This window comes from Etheostoma cragini, chromosome 14 (genome assembly GCF_013103735.1).
Source record: "Etheostoma cragini isolate CJK2018 chromosome 14, CSU_Ecrag_1.0, whole genome shotgun sequence".
NCBI lineage: Eukaryota > Metazoa > Chordata > Actinopteri > Perciformes > Percidae > Etheostoma > Etheostoma cragini.
This window is the reverse complement of record NC_048420.1, coordinates 1,372,964-1,387,885: the sequence shown is the minus strand read 5'-3', so window position 1 is coordinate 1,387,885 and position 14,922 is coordinate 1,372,964. Positions and strand designations below refer to the sequence as shown.

General features: G+C 40.5%; 1 protein-coding gene across 1 annotated transcript; it reads right to left on the bottom strand.

The window, feature by feature from the left end:
• Positions 1 to 1,011: 1,011 nt before the first annotated feature.
• parp10 (poly(ADP-ribose) polymerase family member 10) lies at positions 1,012 to 12,712 on the bottom strand. The gene is made up of 11 exons (XM_034892233.1): positions 12,617 to 12,712; positions 9,808 to 9,983; positions 8,778 to 9,023; positions 8,435 to 8,665; positions 7,326 to 8,341; positions 6,341 to 6,553; positions 5,205 to 5,331; positions 4,122 to 5,132; positions 2,858 to 2,991; positions 2,607 to 2,781; positions 1,012 to 1,666 (listed from the first exon to the last, which is right to left on the bottom strand). The coding sequence occupies exons 2-11, from the start codon at positions 9,980 to 9,982 to the stop codon at positions 1,368 to 1,370; spliced, it is 3,627 nt and encodes a 1,208-aa protein (XP_034748124.1). The 5' UTR covers position 9,983; positions 12,617 to 12,712; the 3' UTR covers positions 1,012 to 1,367.
• Between the last annotated feature and the right edge of the window lie 2,210 nt (positions 12,713 to 14,922).

The window sequence follows — 14,922 nt, the reverse complement described above, 5'->3', positions numbered from 1 at the left end:
GTATATATACATATTTTCATATATAATCACTACAGTAGCCTGTTTTTGATAAAATACAACTGAGCGCATGATCAAAAACAACTCCTAATGGTATCTTATTTTAAGAAGGTTTATTTTTCTTTTCCTAAACATAAGGGTTTCTCTTTAGACGGCAATGTCTTCATGTTTTCTAAAAAAAAAAGACCAAATAAAAATGCTTTTACAGAATGTGTAATACAATCAGAAATGCTAACAAAAAAAGGTCTTTGGTAAACATCTCCTGGCCAGATGTCAGACAGAAGAAAACCCAAAGACATGTGACCAAAGCACATTATTAATAAAAAGGGACTCCAAAAGAGGCACTTCACCCAATCAGGTTCACAGGGATCAGGAAATCAAGACCCATCACATTTTGCATGTGGCACAAAGGGCTTAACTCACACATTATTTGTGTTTTATTAAAATTAGAATACACATTCATTTTAAATGTGATAGATGTGCAAAGAAAACATTTAAAAGCTATCTTAAACTTATAATAATTCATGATTATCTGTATTGTGTTCAGGATAATTCTAGTTATTTCCAATCTAGGCATAATTTTACTTCTTTTTTGTAAACATGGTATCATTTTTTGATAACATTTTCTTAAAAAGGTAAAGCAGTGCACATGGAACTGCTGGTTTCTAACATACCATGTAGTTACTGTTCCTACATTTTATTAGAGTTATTGTAACTATTTTAATAACACCAAGAAGAACATGTACACTACAGAGTAACTCAAACCACTGGACCTGAAGTATTATATACTGTATGTATATATATATAAATCATATTCAGATGATATCAAACTTTCTATATTCCCAAACTGATGACTGGGGGGATAGTTTGTATTGACCTCCTACTGGTAAAAACTGTCAGGCAGCAGAGTATCCAGCACGGTCACCAGGCTGAAAACTGTCAAATTCACATTACTAAAAGGATCTGTATCCACAACTATATGCAGCATATCATTTATGTTAGTTTTCAAAATCATAAATACAACATACTTTGGATGCTTGCGATGTTTAAACATGGGGAAAAATAATTGGAGTGTGTGGAACCAAAAGTGAAATGTCAAGCAACAACTGCTGAGTCCCATCTGTGCTGATAGGGCATGTTTAAAGGGACTTTAATTAAATGGGCTTCTGGTTTCAGTTGTTTGAGTTTCTCTTGATCAGATTGGACTAAACCGAACATCTGAAGGTAGAGACACTGATTTAACAGTCCACAGCAATGAAAAAAAAAAACTGTACGCTATAACTATAATAATAATTAGCCCTTTGTAAATTGAACTGCACTTTTTTCTAAACAAGGTAAAAACATAATAAATCTGACAACTAATGGTTTCTTCAGCGGTGGATTCTTTGGCATGTAATGAGATATTCAGGAAAAGCCTGCGTGTCGTTGAAGATGACAAACATTGACGGCTTTGTGATGTCATCAGTCACGCTGTCGTATCGGAGAGGAATACCGTCAGTCTCCTTCAGCGGTGCTGTCTTCATCGAATGGTCTCCTTTAGTATAGTCTCCTGTTAGAACCTTTGACACAAAAATAAACTTGTATCCGTCTGCATTCGGGGGGGAATACTGCTCCTGGACCGACAGCGCAGAGTTGACGGCGAAGTACACCCCCTGACCCCAGACAGTGGCTGCATGGAGAAAACAACACGTCAAAAATAGAGTCCCAAGACAAAGAAGAGGTGGAATGTACCTAAGTCCATGTAATCAAGTACTGTACTTAAATACAAATTTGAGGACCTTTACTTGTCTTTTCATGCCCCTTTCTACTCCACTTACTACTTCTATTTTTACTCCACAACATTCATCTGACAGCTTTAGTTACGAGATACTTTTTTTACTTTTACAAATTAAAGGTGCTCTAAGTGAGGTCACACATTTTGCAGGGTACAAATGTTTTATGTCACATACAGCAAACATCTCCTCACTATCTGCTAGCTGCCTGTCCCCAGAACACACTGTAAAAAACATCTCCTCACCATCTGCTAGCTGCCTGTCCCCAGAACACACTGTAAAAAACATCTCCTCACTATCTGCTAGTTGCCCGTCCCCAGAACACACTGTAAAAAACATCTCCTCACTATCTGCTAGCTGCCTGTCCCCAGAACACACTGTAAAAAAACATCTCCTCACTATCTGCTAGCTGCCTGTCCCAGCCTAGCCTTCGTTTTGTCTTGCTTAGAGCACCTTTAACATTTTTGCCCACAAAACACATAAAGTATGATGTTTTATTATAAATTCATCTACCCCACAATACACAGGCCTACAAGTCAAACTGATATGATTAAACACTAGGTTGATTGACAGAACTGTTTGGAAAACGTTTCTAAAATGGGAGGATTTTTAACCATTGCGTACTTCTACTTTAAATACTTGAAGTACATTTTCATGATGATATTTAAATACTTTTACTTAAGTAACATTTTCAATGCAGGACCCTTACTTGTAACAGAGCGTTTGGTATTGGTATTAGTAGTTTTACTTAAGATATGGATCTGAATACTTCTTCCACTACTGCCAAGACAAAAGAGATTGAGTCAGACAAGAGAACAGCGGGATTAAAACACGTACCATTCTTTCCACAAAAGCTTCTGTTGAATCCGTGAACGCAGATCTCTTTCACAGACTTCTCACTTGTGCCGTGATACAGAGTTCGTTCAATTTCCGGATACGTGGCGCGCTGTAGTACACTTGCCTTCTTCAACTTGTACTGATTGTACAGCAGTCGGTTCATTAGCTTCTCCACCTGTGCAAAAATCTAAGTGTTATCTCAGACACACCAGATCAAGTTTTGCAAAATATGTGGCTTAATTCTTTCTAACCTGTATGATTCTGATTTTGCTGTGGTATTCGTGTATGGTCTCGTAGAAATTCTTCACTACTTCCTGAAATTCATCCGATTCCTCGTCGATTCTGGTGGCTTCAGGCAGGTTCGACAGCAGAGAGTATTCCTCGACTGTTAACAAGGCATTTAGTAATCATCATTTCATCGACTTTTCACATTAGAGAGTTTGTTCATCTAATAACTAATACATTATTTATCAACAAAGATATGGTGCCCCAAATCTGTCAAAAAGCAGAAAGCAGTAAAAGACGATCAGACACGTCAAAAACATAACTAAAAGAAAAAAGAAATCAGAAATAATACTGTTCGTGAATAGAATGGAGTAAGGAAGGATCTTACAGGTTTAGTTTGACATTATGAGAAAGAAAATACAAAAAGACACAAATGTACGACAAAATAAAGTCCAAGACTTGTTTCCATCGTGGTTCACGATGAAGACAAGAGACATGGACTTGTTATATGTTGGAAGCATGGTAGGCCTGCACGATGTGGAGAATCACTCACGAATCACGATTTTTTGCTTCGAATTGATATCACGATTCTCTGCCTCAATGTTTTTTGACCATGACAAAACAAAACAAATTAGAAGTGCCAAACCAATTTGGCAACTATAGCACATTGTTCTGTAAAAAAATCAGTATAAAATCAGTTTTAACAAAAAGAAATTACTACATTACGTCACAAATCTTTTTATCTCTGTGTAACCTAGCGTTTTTCCTGTGTGTCTCTGCGACGTGCAACGTTAGACAGCCAATCACAAACATTGTGAGATCTTGGTAGAAGCATGCTGGGTGCTTACTGGCTCACTAACAGTGATGAGATTCCCTCCTTAAGTCTTGAAATTGGGTATTGAATGACAAGGCATTTTATCGATACTATAGAGGCAAGTCGGTCTGTACCTAAAAGTACTGAAACCAGTATCCAGCCCAATGTTGTTGTTTTTTTTGTTTGCATTAGCTTGCCATCTAAGATGAAGCAGTTAAATTTCTGACGTGTCTGATAGTCCTTTACTCAATTTTGTTCTGAATACACAGAAGCATTTGCCCGAGAAAACCCTGATAAACTTGCAGCAAATTTGAGATTTGCTGCAAGTCCGTCTGGCCAAGAGCCCAAACAAGCCCATTTCCAATTTTTCCAGATCAAGGTACCAATTTGATGAACCTTCCTCAGACCCAGGGTCTGGTCTCAACCAGGCTATAGAAGCATCAGAAGCACTAGAACACTATATAAGTTCCCTTTACCTGGCACATCCTCAATCAAATCCCCCAACTCGGGCAAATTCCTGAAGACTTTCACAGATTTCCCCGAAGCTATGTTGTGTTCTTCCATCTTCTCAAAGTTGATGACGTGGGGCTGATTATCTAACAAGATATCAACCTTTTTCCGCCTCAACCTCAAAGCATTCTCGATGAACACAGAGGCATCAGGCGAATAAGGAATCTTCACCGAAGTGGCTGGATCATGGTACGCCCACTGGACAGTCCTCAGGATTTCCCGGTCTGAGACAGAGTTGGAAATTCTCTCCAGCAGCAGCTTCACATCACACAGTCCTTCGGGCACATACTCCTTGAAGCCAGAGACGGTGATAATGGTGCCCTGAATTTGAATCTCCACTCCGTGCTTCCTCTTGATCACCTCCAGACACTTCCTGTGGTACTCAGACAAGTTCTTCAATGTCCTGTGCTCTAGTTTCTCCTCGATCTGTCTCTGGCTGACCTTCTTCCCGAAGGCTATGTCAACCCGCATCAGGTCACAGGCATAACCTGCAAAAACAAACAACTGCAATGTGTTGGCTGCCTTGATGGCGTCTTGTAAGGAAACGTTGATGTCCTTATTCTTCGGCTGGCCCACCTTCTTGTCAGTACAACTAGAATATGCTTCATGTGGGATCATTTTCTTGGACAGCTCCAGGGCTTTTTGCAGCTGCTCCTCGTCATCCTCCAGGGACCAATGGCTGGACTCCATTGAGTACTGTATGGCTAGAGAGAGCTGGGCCTCCTCTTCGAGGTTGCTACAAAGGCCCAGAGCTCCATCACTCTGCTGGAGTAACCCACTCGCAGCGTTCCCTTCAGCTGAGCACTGAGATGCGTGGACAGATGTCACACAAGAGTCTTGGTCTGCCAGGCCGGTCGCCTCCTCTGCAGTGTACAGGTCCAGGCCATCCATGTCATCAGGTTGGTCAGAATTAGACACCCCCCCCTCAGGTCTTTCATCGACAGCTGAGAAGATTCTCTTTGCCTCCTCTAAAAGGCCTAAAAAGAGGTAAACAGATTTGTTTGAAACTGCATAGAAACATGATGAATTATTCAAGAGCTAGGTATTACCTTTGCCAGGAGTCCCATTATGATCAGTTTGCATTGAGTCGGATTTGAATTCCTGTGGAGCACCATCCAAAGATGCCTTCTGGAAGTTTTTGTGGGATAGCATGTCCCACGCAGTTTCAAAAATGTCCTAAAATAAAAAAAATACAATGTTTCTTAGACAGGAAACATGCTCATTAACAGATTTGGACATAATGCTACAATAACTAGGATATACTTATTTTATTGCTGTCAGATGATTAAGATCTGGCGCTCGCCATCCACTCAAAACGTAACGTTACTACTCTTTGGCTGGCTTGCGAGCCCAAACAGCGTGTAAGTAGATCCGGAGGGAGTTGTAGTTTTTCTAACATTACTAGTTGTTGCAACAGCATGTGGAAAAAACTACAAAGTTTGCTAGGCCAAAAAGAACGTTAAACTACGATGAAAACATGTACGTCGTTTAAATGGGTTTGTGTTAATGCCGTTAAAAACGTGTTTAACTGACATTAACATATATACACATATACACACACATAAAACTCTGTATTCACCAAACAGGTAACAGTCTTCACTCCTCATATAATATTATATAGAGGCATTAACTGCCACCCGTGACCTGATGGTCAGAAAGTTTCATTCATCAACCTTTAAACTGGGTATGCTTTGAAAAATTGTCAATCAGTAACGTAGGGGATTGTTTGAACCAGGGAAAACGTATGTTTAAAAAATAATAATAATAATAATAGTAAAACAGCATGTAATCTACTAATAATCAGTGGTTGCCTCTGATATGCATTCATGCCTTCATCCCTCCCATCAGCTCTATGATCTTTGTCACATTTGGGAACGTGAACACTGTTTTGTGTGTTGCCGTTGAGCTGAGCCTGACAACTAAGCAGCAGTAGGAGAGGAAAGTACAGCGAAACATTGAGCAGACAAGAAACACAGTAAACATCAGCGATTCTCTTGTGTTTGCTGGTTAACTCAGCCTCAGGCTAAACTGCAATAAGGCCTCGAGACTGCTCATCAAGATGAATGCCAACTGGTATAACTGGTCAACTGAGAGGAAGTGTGAAAGAATGAAGTTGTATATAATTGCCTCAAAAACACCAAACAACACAAAAAGTAAGAAAGTCTTGCTCTATTCATTACGTTACCTGCTGTGGCAGGAATTCCCAGGGCACATGATTCGTGCTGATATAGACCTGAAACTTTCTCTGCATCTCCTCCATGATGCTCTGGCAGTCCTTCTCATCAAAAAACCGAGTCACTCCGGGAGCATTCACTGTGATGGTTCTGGTGCAGATAGAGGACACCACACCTTGCAACAACTCCTCAGCCATTTGACAAGCAGTAGCAGGGCCATGGATCTGTCAGGCGCATTCACAGAAATAACAAAAGATACTGGATGATGGGTCTAGGAATTGCAAAAAAACAATGTTAACACGGCACAAGAAATGAAGAAGACAGTATGTTGAAAACCAAACATTCAATCACCAGTGACATTTACATCACTGCAGTAGGCCCGTAACGGACCGTTGAGCTGTGCCATGCTAGCGGCTGCTGTCAATAGTTGCCATAGCAACTCCAAACGTCCTGGGCTGGAGCTGGATCTAGTCGAAATTGAACGTGCTCGTGTTTCTGGCCCGATGTCTTCCCGAGAAACCCACTAATTAAAACAACCTTTTTTGCATTTTTAGACAATACTGACCTGTTGTCAATTTAATGTTAATTTAAGAAAATGATGCAATGTTTTATGATAATAAAGAGGCGTTGTTTACTACATAGTGTACCTGTGTTATTACATTATTCAGGTCACATAACACTGATATAGCCAAAAGATGGCTCCTGGAATTAATTGAAAACGTTTAGTTGTTTGAAAATGTAAAAAATACATACATCATTTTTACAGAAGGAGACAATTATATTGTATTTTGCAAATTACTTCTTTAATGATTTTTCTTTGGGGCATGTTAGGCCTTTATTTCTACCGGACAGCTTAGACAAGAAAGGGGAGATAAGGGGGAAGCTAACTAGGCGCCCAATTGCAATTATTTAGGAGACAATTAATTGTACAGCAAGATTTGGAATTATCTACACTGCAGTCTCTGTTTCTGCATGTGTTACTGATGCACCACATACCTTTAACCCACAGACGTCCCCTGCTTCTAGTGGATAAATAGACACTTGGGCCATGTCAGCCAGCAGCTGATGACAATGAATCTGGATGTATTTCAGCATGCCCGGCTCCATAGAGATGACCGTCTCCCTTTCAATGGGTGTAGTAAGAAACTCCATGATTGCAGCCTGCTTCTCATTCTCCATACCTTCCAGAGTGAACACGTCAATTTTGCCACCTTCTTCTGACACTTTAACAGAGCAGAAACTCAGAGCCTGCAGGAACTCTGACCACTCTCTGCAATATAACATGCACTCATATTCCGTGTCCACCTGAATGCTGAAGTGACTCAACTGGGATTTCAAAAAGCTATTTGCCTGGTTAATAGAGTCCTGGGAGAGGGAGGTTACCTTGACATTACAGTCTGATACAGTGTACATAGCAGGTGAACCAGTTTGATCCATTATCTGCAGTAAACGCTTTTTTACATCTTCTCTTGCAAGGAACTGAGCCTTTTCTGGCTCCAGGGTGAAATGAGTCTCAGCCATTTTGCCAAAACAGTCCAAGATGGCGTGCTTTATCTGCTCCACCTCTTGCCTGTAAGTCCCTGCGATGTGCACGCCATTGTCTTTGATTTGGATGGTGAAATTTGGGTGAGCCTTTTCAATGTCCTTCCAAAAGGGGCTGAGTTGAAACAAAGCAAGTTTTACTGGGTCAGCGATAGCAATGTGGCTTAATAGTGTACCATCATCCTCCGTTTGGTCCATGACTTCCTCTTCTTCCTCTTCTTCCACTGCAACCTCTGCAGCAAGAGGCTTCAAGGCCATCGAAGAGGAGGATCGGCTGTTTGCTTGGACCGCCACGGGAGGACTAGTCTGCATCTCAATATCCTCCAAGTTTCTCTCAGTGTTATCTTGGCTGCCAATTCCAGAGTCTTGTGACGTTAATCTTTCTGGGGGTTGAAGACAGTCGAGGTACGGCGTCACAACAAGATCGGCGCCGTCCAGTTTGTGCGGGTGACCCAGGACGGGGTCCACAGCTGTCACAAAGGAATAAGACATTTTGTTGATTGAAGAAAACTACGATGAAACAGAGTTATTTTTCTAAAAAGTTGTACAAATACAAAACTTACATTCATAATTGACAAAGGACACCTTGGCTGTACTCTCTGAAAGCATTGCGACCTCCTTCACCTTCTGATTTCCACCTTGCGTGCTCTCAAAGTACAAAGTGAGCTTGTCTGGAGTGGTACCAGGGCGCAGGTTCTCCACTAAGACAACGTCAGTTTGCTCAGGCTGTTCAAGAGTTACCATGGCCCCATCAAGTGTCCTCTTGGAGATTTTAGCACTAAGGTTTTGGAAGTCTACAAAACAAAAGATATATATATTTATATTAAACAATGCCATGAAAAAAAAATAACAAGCTATACATTTGGAAGCAACACATCAGTAAGAGAGCTATTGTGTTCAACAAACCTTTCGAGAAGGGTTGGCTGAGGTGAATGAGAATGAAGTCTCTTCCCGGCGAGGGATACAGAGTGTAGTCAGGCATGTTCAACCCCATCATATTCTCCACATAGAGCTCTATCATCTCCGTGCTGGTGTTGGGCTTGATCCCCCGCAGCAGCAGCAGTCTACATTTGTCCTTTGAGGCCGCCTTTCTCACACTCAGCTCCACATTATGCAGAACGTGGTGCCCTTTAGACAGCACTTGGGCTGCAGCTGTCAAAATGATTGCAACAGAAATAAAGGCGGGATTAGCATACAGTACTTTAATGACGTTTCCACTCATGGTCTTCAATTATAATTCTCTTTTAAGCTTAGTAATGTAGTAAAGTTCTCCTTGTCATTGCGGTTGATCCAGCTGCAGACGCACAACCTGCTCTACTTCTGTCCACCAGCGTGCAACAGGTGTAAGGGAAAAATATGCTAATTCAGCACAGATAGCTAGGGCTTCATGCTGTTTGCAATCTTTCATATGTTCTTCTCTGTAAACTAGTTATGTTTCCATAACAGTTTTCAGCTAATTTAGCCAGAGATTTAGCCAGTTTAATTAGCGCGTTAACAAGGTAAATAATCTAGCCTTGGTTTGGTGAAAGAGACTACCTTGAAATAAAAAAAAGGTGTAAAGTTGTATTTTTTTGTTTAGGTGTAAAATGTTTTTTCCTTTTTTGACATTTTGATAGTTTACTTTGTTTACTAAAAAAGGCTAAGGGGAGCTAAGCGAAGTCGGTTCTCACATAATGCATCCTCGTATACGTAGGCACAGGCGCCGCGGCTCAGTGAGCAGGAGAACTGGCTTTCTCAGTCAGTGTAGCATGAATATTCTTAGCTAGACTACATTTACCCACAGCACTGGTTGGACATCCACATTAAAAGGTAGCAAAGAAAATTTGAAAAAGAACATGAAAGATTTTGAAAGCAGCTAGGGTCAAAGGCTAACAAATAGGTATGCATGCCCCTACTTGCCAAATGTCCCAGACGAATATAGTTTGTTGCCACTTGCCTTCTGCCTCTTCAAACACCAATATGGCGCGGTCCCCCTTCTTCTCCACGGAGACGAGTGGACCTCCCCCGGAGCGGCGCTTATTCTCAAAGTAGAGAAAGAGCAGCTCCTCATCCACTGCTGCAGGCAGCCCCAGCACCTCCACTGTTCTTTCCTCCAGGCTTTCAACAGGCATCCTAAAAAACTTTTTTTAAACATACAGGTCATACTAAACGAGTTAAAAGTAGTTCAAATCATTTGTTTGCAGCATCCTGATACTGTGTGTGAAAGCCGTAGCCCGAGTTTTCTGAAAACCTCACTTTCCACTCTTCTGAGGTCAAGTACCTGGACCTGAGCATTAATTCTAGACTATCTATACTAGCTTTTAATATGGAGGATTTATTTTTTTCTGTTTTTAATATTGTTCTCGGAATAGGACACAATAAGCACACTGCAAATGCTGTGTAATTTTGCAAAAGACACTCATAGGTTTTAGTTGGATGAAAGAAAGAAAACTGCATGTTCAATTAAATTATGTGATTCCATTTTTGTTAAATTCAACAAGCAATATGTTGAATTTTTGCAGAATACTGAAAGCAGCAGAAATGCAGAACTGACTAAATGTAAAGGTGTTGTATTTATGTCGCACTTTTTAGTCTTAATGACAACTCAAAGCACTTTTACATCATACAGGAACCATTCACACACATTTATACACTGGGGGCCAAGGCTTCCGCACAAGGTGCCACCTGCTCATCAGATACACACTCCCATACATTCACACTCCGATGGCGCAGCATCTGGGGCAAATCAGGGTTCAGTGTCTTGCCAAAGGACACTTTGACATGGGACCGCAGGGCCAGGTATTGAACCTTCCAATTGGCAGGCAATCGCACTACCACCAAGCCACAGCCACCCCTACCACTACACTTTTGTTTATTCATTGCAAGTAATATCATTCAATGTTATAGCACATTGGATATTTTCCTTATGAAGTAAAGCTCTACCGCTTACCCCTATGGGGCGGCAGTGGCTCAGTCAGTAGGTAGTAGGGTTGGGACCAAAGTATGGTCGTGAACTGGTAGCTGGAGATGTGCCAGTTCATCTCCTGGGCACTCCCAATGTGATCTTGACGAAGGCACCAAACCCCCAACTGCTTGGGGCACTTTTCGATGGGCAACCCCCCCTCACTCTGACATCTCTCCATTAGCCTTCCTGTTGTCCTTGGGTCAAATTTGACCCATTTTCTAAAGGTTTCTATATCCGAAATTTGGGTTTCTATCAACCAACATGTCCAAAAATATATTGGTTGGTTCTCTACACTATTTACAGATAAAATAAATGAGTGGTTCACTACTTTCAATAAATTTGGATGTTTTATTCAATTGTATAGCATTTGAACAAAAACTGAAAGAAGAATTATATTTTTTTTAAGTGAAAAAAATGACAGAAAAAGCTTTAAAAAATGTTGGGAGAAAAAAACTAAAGTTGCATGGTGGGCGGGAGGACAACGGGAGGGTTAGTGCATGTATAGGTACTGAGCATGTGTGTGTGGTACAGGTCTGTGTGAAAACATTGTAACTTCCCCATGCAGGATGACTAAAGTATACATCATCATCATCATCATTATTATTCTTCCTATACCCCCCTCTACTCTGTTTCTTCTATACTGGCTTACTGACACTTGCTCTGGTGAATTGACTTATGCCCAATGCCCATACTCCCGGTGCAACTGGTAACAGGCGCCTAACTAACCCGCTAAAACTCACTCTTCTGGGGGGAAATTCAAAATGTACCTAACTCAATTGTAATGCACTTTTTTAGCTTTTGCGATAAACCCGAAGTCGACCATGCATTATCAAAAATATAAGTCTGAGTTAATATTTTTTAACATGTTTTGCCTGCTTTTGCTCTTGTAGTAATTCCGCTCGAGTACACTTTAAGCAAAACAACAGCATTTCCATTTGAAATGTGCTTAATTTAAGCATTTCTTCGCGTATAAGTGTACGGTGTTGGGAAACCAGTATCCTATTAACTATACAGCGACTACCCAGCTAACAATTTTTGGTTCCCAGAACGTTCTGGGAACGTTCGTTTTTGGTTGTGGGAACGTTCCCTGAAGGTTTTTTTTTGGGTTGTAGTTTGGTTGTCTGTAGGTTAATTGGAAGGTTTTCTTAACGTTCCCGGAACGTTCGTTTTTGGTTACAACGAACGTTCTCGGAACGTTCCCCTAACGTTCTCTAAAAGTTACAACCTTTAGAGAACGTTAGGCGAACGTTCCGAAAACGTTGCAACCTTTAGCGAACGTTAGGGGAACGTTCCCTTAACGTTGCAACCTTTAGAGAACGTTAGGGGAACGTTCCCTTAGCGTTGCAACCCTCAGCGAACGTTACGGAACGGTCTCTTAACGTTAGGGGAACGTTCGCTGTAACCATAAACGAACGTTCCCAGTAGCCTATAGGCCTACACGTAACACTGACATGTCCAATGCTAACGTTACCTTACCCCGGAAGCTCGGCCTTAATAACAACATTAATAACATGTTAAGGTGGTGTATTTGTGACATTTTCTTAGACGTTTTATACATACAATACAGTCGCTGGAGAGCTGTCTGTTTTTTTCTGCTGCGTAGTTTAACGTTACCTGGAGTTCATGTAAGTTAATGTTAGCTACGTGTCTGTTTAGCTAGAAAGTGAAACCAGTCACATTCACAACGTTAGCTACATAGGCTCAGACGCGGGAGCCTGGCGATAGTTTATCGCAAGTGCTTTTTTTTTTATTTTGGCGACGGAAAATATATTTCCAATGGTTTTTTTGGAGAATGACTTACCTGTGCTACAGGAAAAGCATAGCTCGTAAAGTCGCACCGAACAAACAGGTTGAGCCAGAGAGGCACTTCCTTGTTGTGCTGCTTGTCGAACAAGTGGTGACGTCATCAGCGGCGCGTGTTAAAGGGAAACACAATTAAGTCATCATGGAGATTGTAGTTCCAGCAGCAGTAACAGAGATGCCTTTATTTATTAAGGTGATGGTGATTACATTGCTTTAAAGAACTATACATTATAGAATGTATAACTCATGGACTAAACGTCTACTCCAGTATGCTTCAAGGAGATATATTGTGCTTGTTAATCCACCAATTTTTTTTTTTTTATGTTTATGAAATTACAATTCACACTCTATTTTGTTTGCAATCACTACACACAAGCCTGAAATACACACACATGCTCAGGACCTAATCATGCACAAAATGGAGAGATGCCAAAGTGAGTGGGGTGCCAGTCCTGGACCAGCACCCTAAGCAGTTGGGGGGTATAGAGCCTTGCTCAAGGTGCTAAGCCCTGCAGGGCCCAGGTAGTGAAATGGCACCACTCCAGTTCCCAATCCACACTCCGTACTTGAACCGGCAAGCCCCTGGTCCCCAAACCAACTCCCTACTGAACTACTGCCCCCCCCCCCCTTGCATATCTAACTTAGATTTTACATGCAAAACAGATGGTCAGTGCAAATAGATGCACAACAGATTAAACTGTCCTACAATTCCACCTGTTACACATATCAACTTATTGCTTAAAACCTAATGCATCAATAATAATGCAATAATGTCATATCACAATTTAACACTCTAATGTTGTATATTATGCATGCTGAATATGTTTACTCATTTATTAAACACAATTTTGAATGCCGGACTTGTAATGGATTATATACTAAATTACAGGCAGGAGATAATTGGGCACTTAGATGAATTTTATGACTAGCCTTAAAGTCATCATTAGAGCAGAGGGCTACACTGAGTACTTTAAACTGCATAACCACTGATTTGTAACATGAATGGTAGCAGCATGGACTGCATAAATGAACTTGTATGGTAGATTTGCAGTACTGAGCTTTAAGTAATTTGAATGGAGTTTGTGTATTTTTAATGCATACAAAAGGCTGCAAGTCCAATAGACGTCCGTGCATTACATCACAACACCTTCAATTATGATTATTATGTGCGTGATCAGTTGTCCGTACTGAATGTTAACTTCTAAATGCAATAGGGTTTGCATTGTGTATACAATGAGTGAGTTCTCAGACTGAATAAGACCCAATAGGCTGTAATGCAACGCATAACTTAAAATTACTTAAATGGCATTATACTGTCACAGCAACGAAATGGGATCAAATGGGATTTCAGCAAGTTTAGATCCATTTTATATCTCATAAACTATAAATGTTTTCATTGTAAGCAGCATACATATGATTGCTTAGTGGGACACATTGAGGGAGAGGGAATTGAACGCCACAGCCTTTAGATAATCATGTCACTCATAACTCAAGAATCCTAAATATCATCACCATGTGTTCAGCTGCAGTGAAGCGCTGACTATTTAAATTTTCATAATAGTGTATTCTTATACACTGAGACATAAATAAGTAGTCCAAAGTAGTGGCTGAGCAGACTCAATGTAATGCGTTCTATATCTCTTTACCTTTCCATGCCATTATTATGAGGTCATACATAGATAATAGTTATGCCAGGCCAAGAATTCTGAAATTTTATTGTACAATTTATACAGTGCATAAAGGCTGAGCTATGCAATACAATGTGATTAAATTGTACTCCAATGATACAATATCTCCTAAACTGTTTTTTTTTAATGTTTGAATGAATGATTGTTTACAATATACAAAACTATGGATATCTAGTTGATCAAAAAGCCAAATGCAGGGTGATTGCTGCTAAAAATTCTCCCACAGCAGCCACAAAACAGCTGTTAGACGCTGAGCTGCTTCATAATCATAATAATGATAATAATAGTACAAGAAAACAGATGTGTAGCAGCACTCAGGGCCAAGTCTCCAGGGACAACAACTGTAGTTTTTTCTCATTCATGCATACCATTTAAAAAGTCCTACTGCTAAAGCACAGTTTGCCAATTCTGTGTTATATTCTGATGGAATTACATCATCTGTTTAATATACATATATTATCTCAGCAAAGTGTTTATCTTGACTATTAGATGGAAATGAGCGATAATAACCACAGGAACCTGCTGGCATTCACACACGTTTTATTATGAATGTATTAGTTGTAATGGGGGATTAAACTAATTTACCACATCGAGATGGGCACTCAAATACACCCCC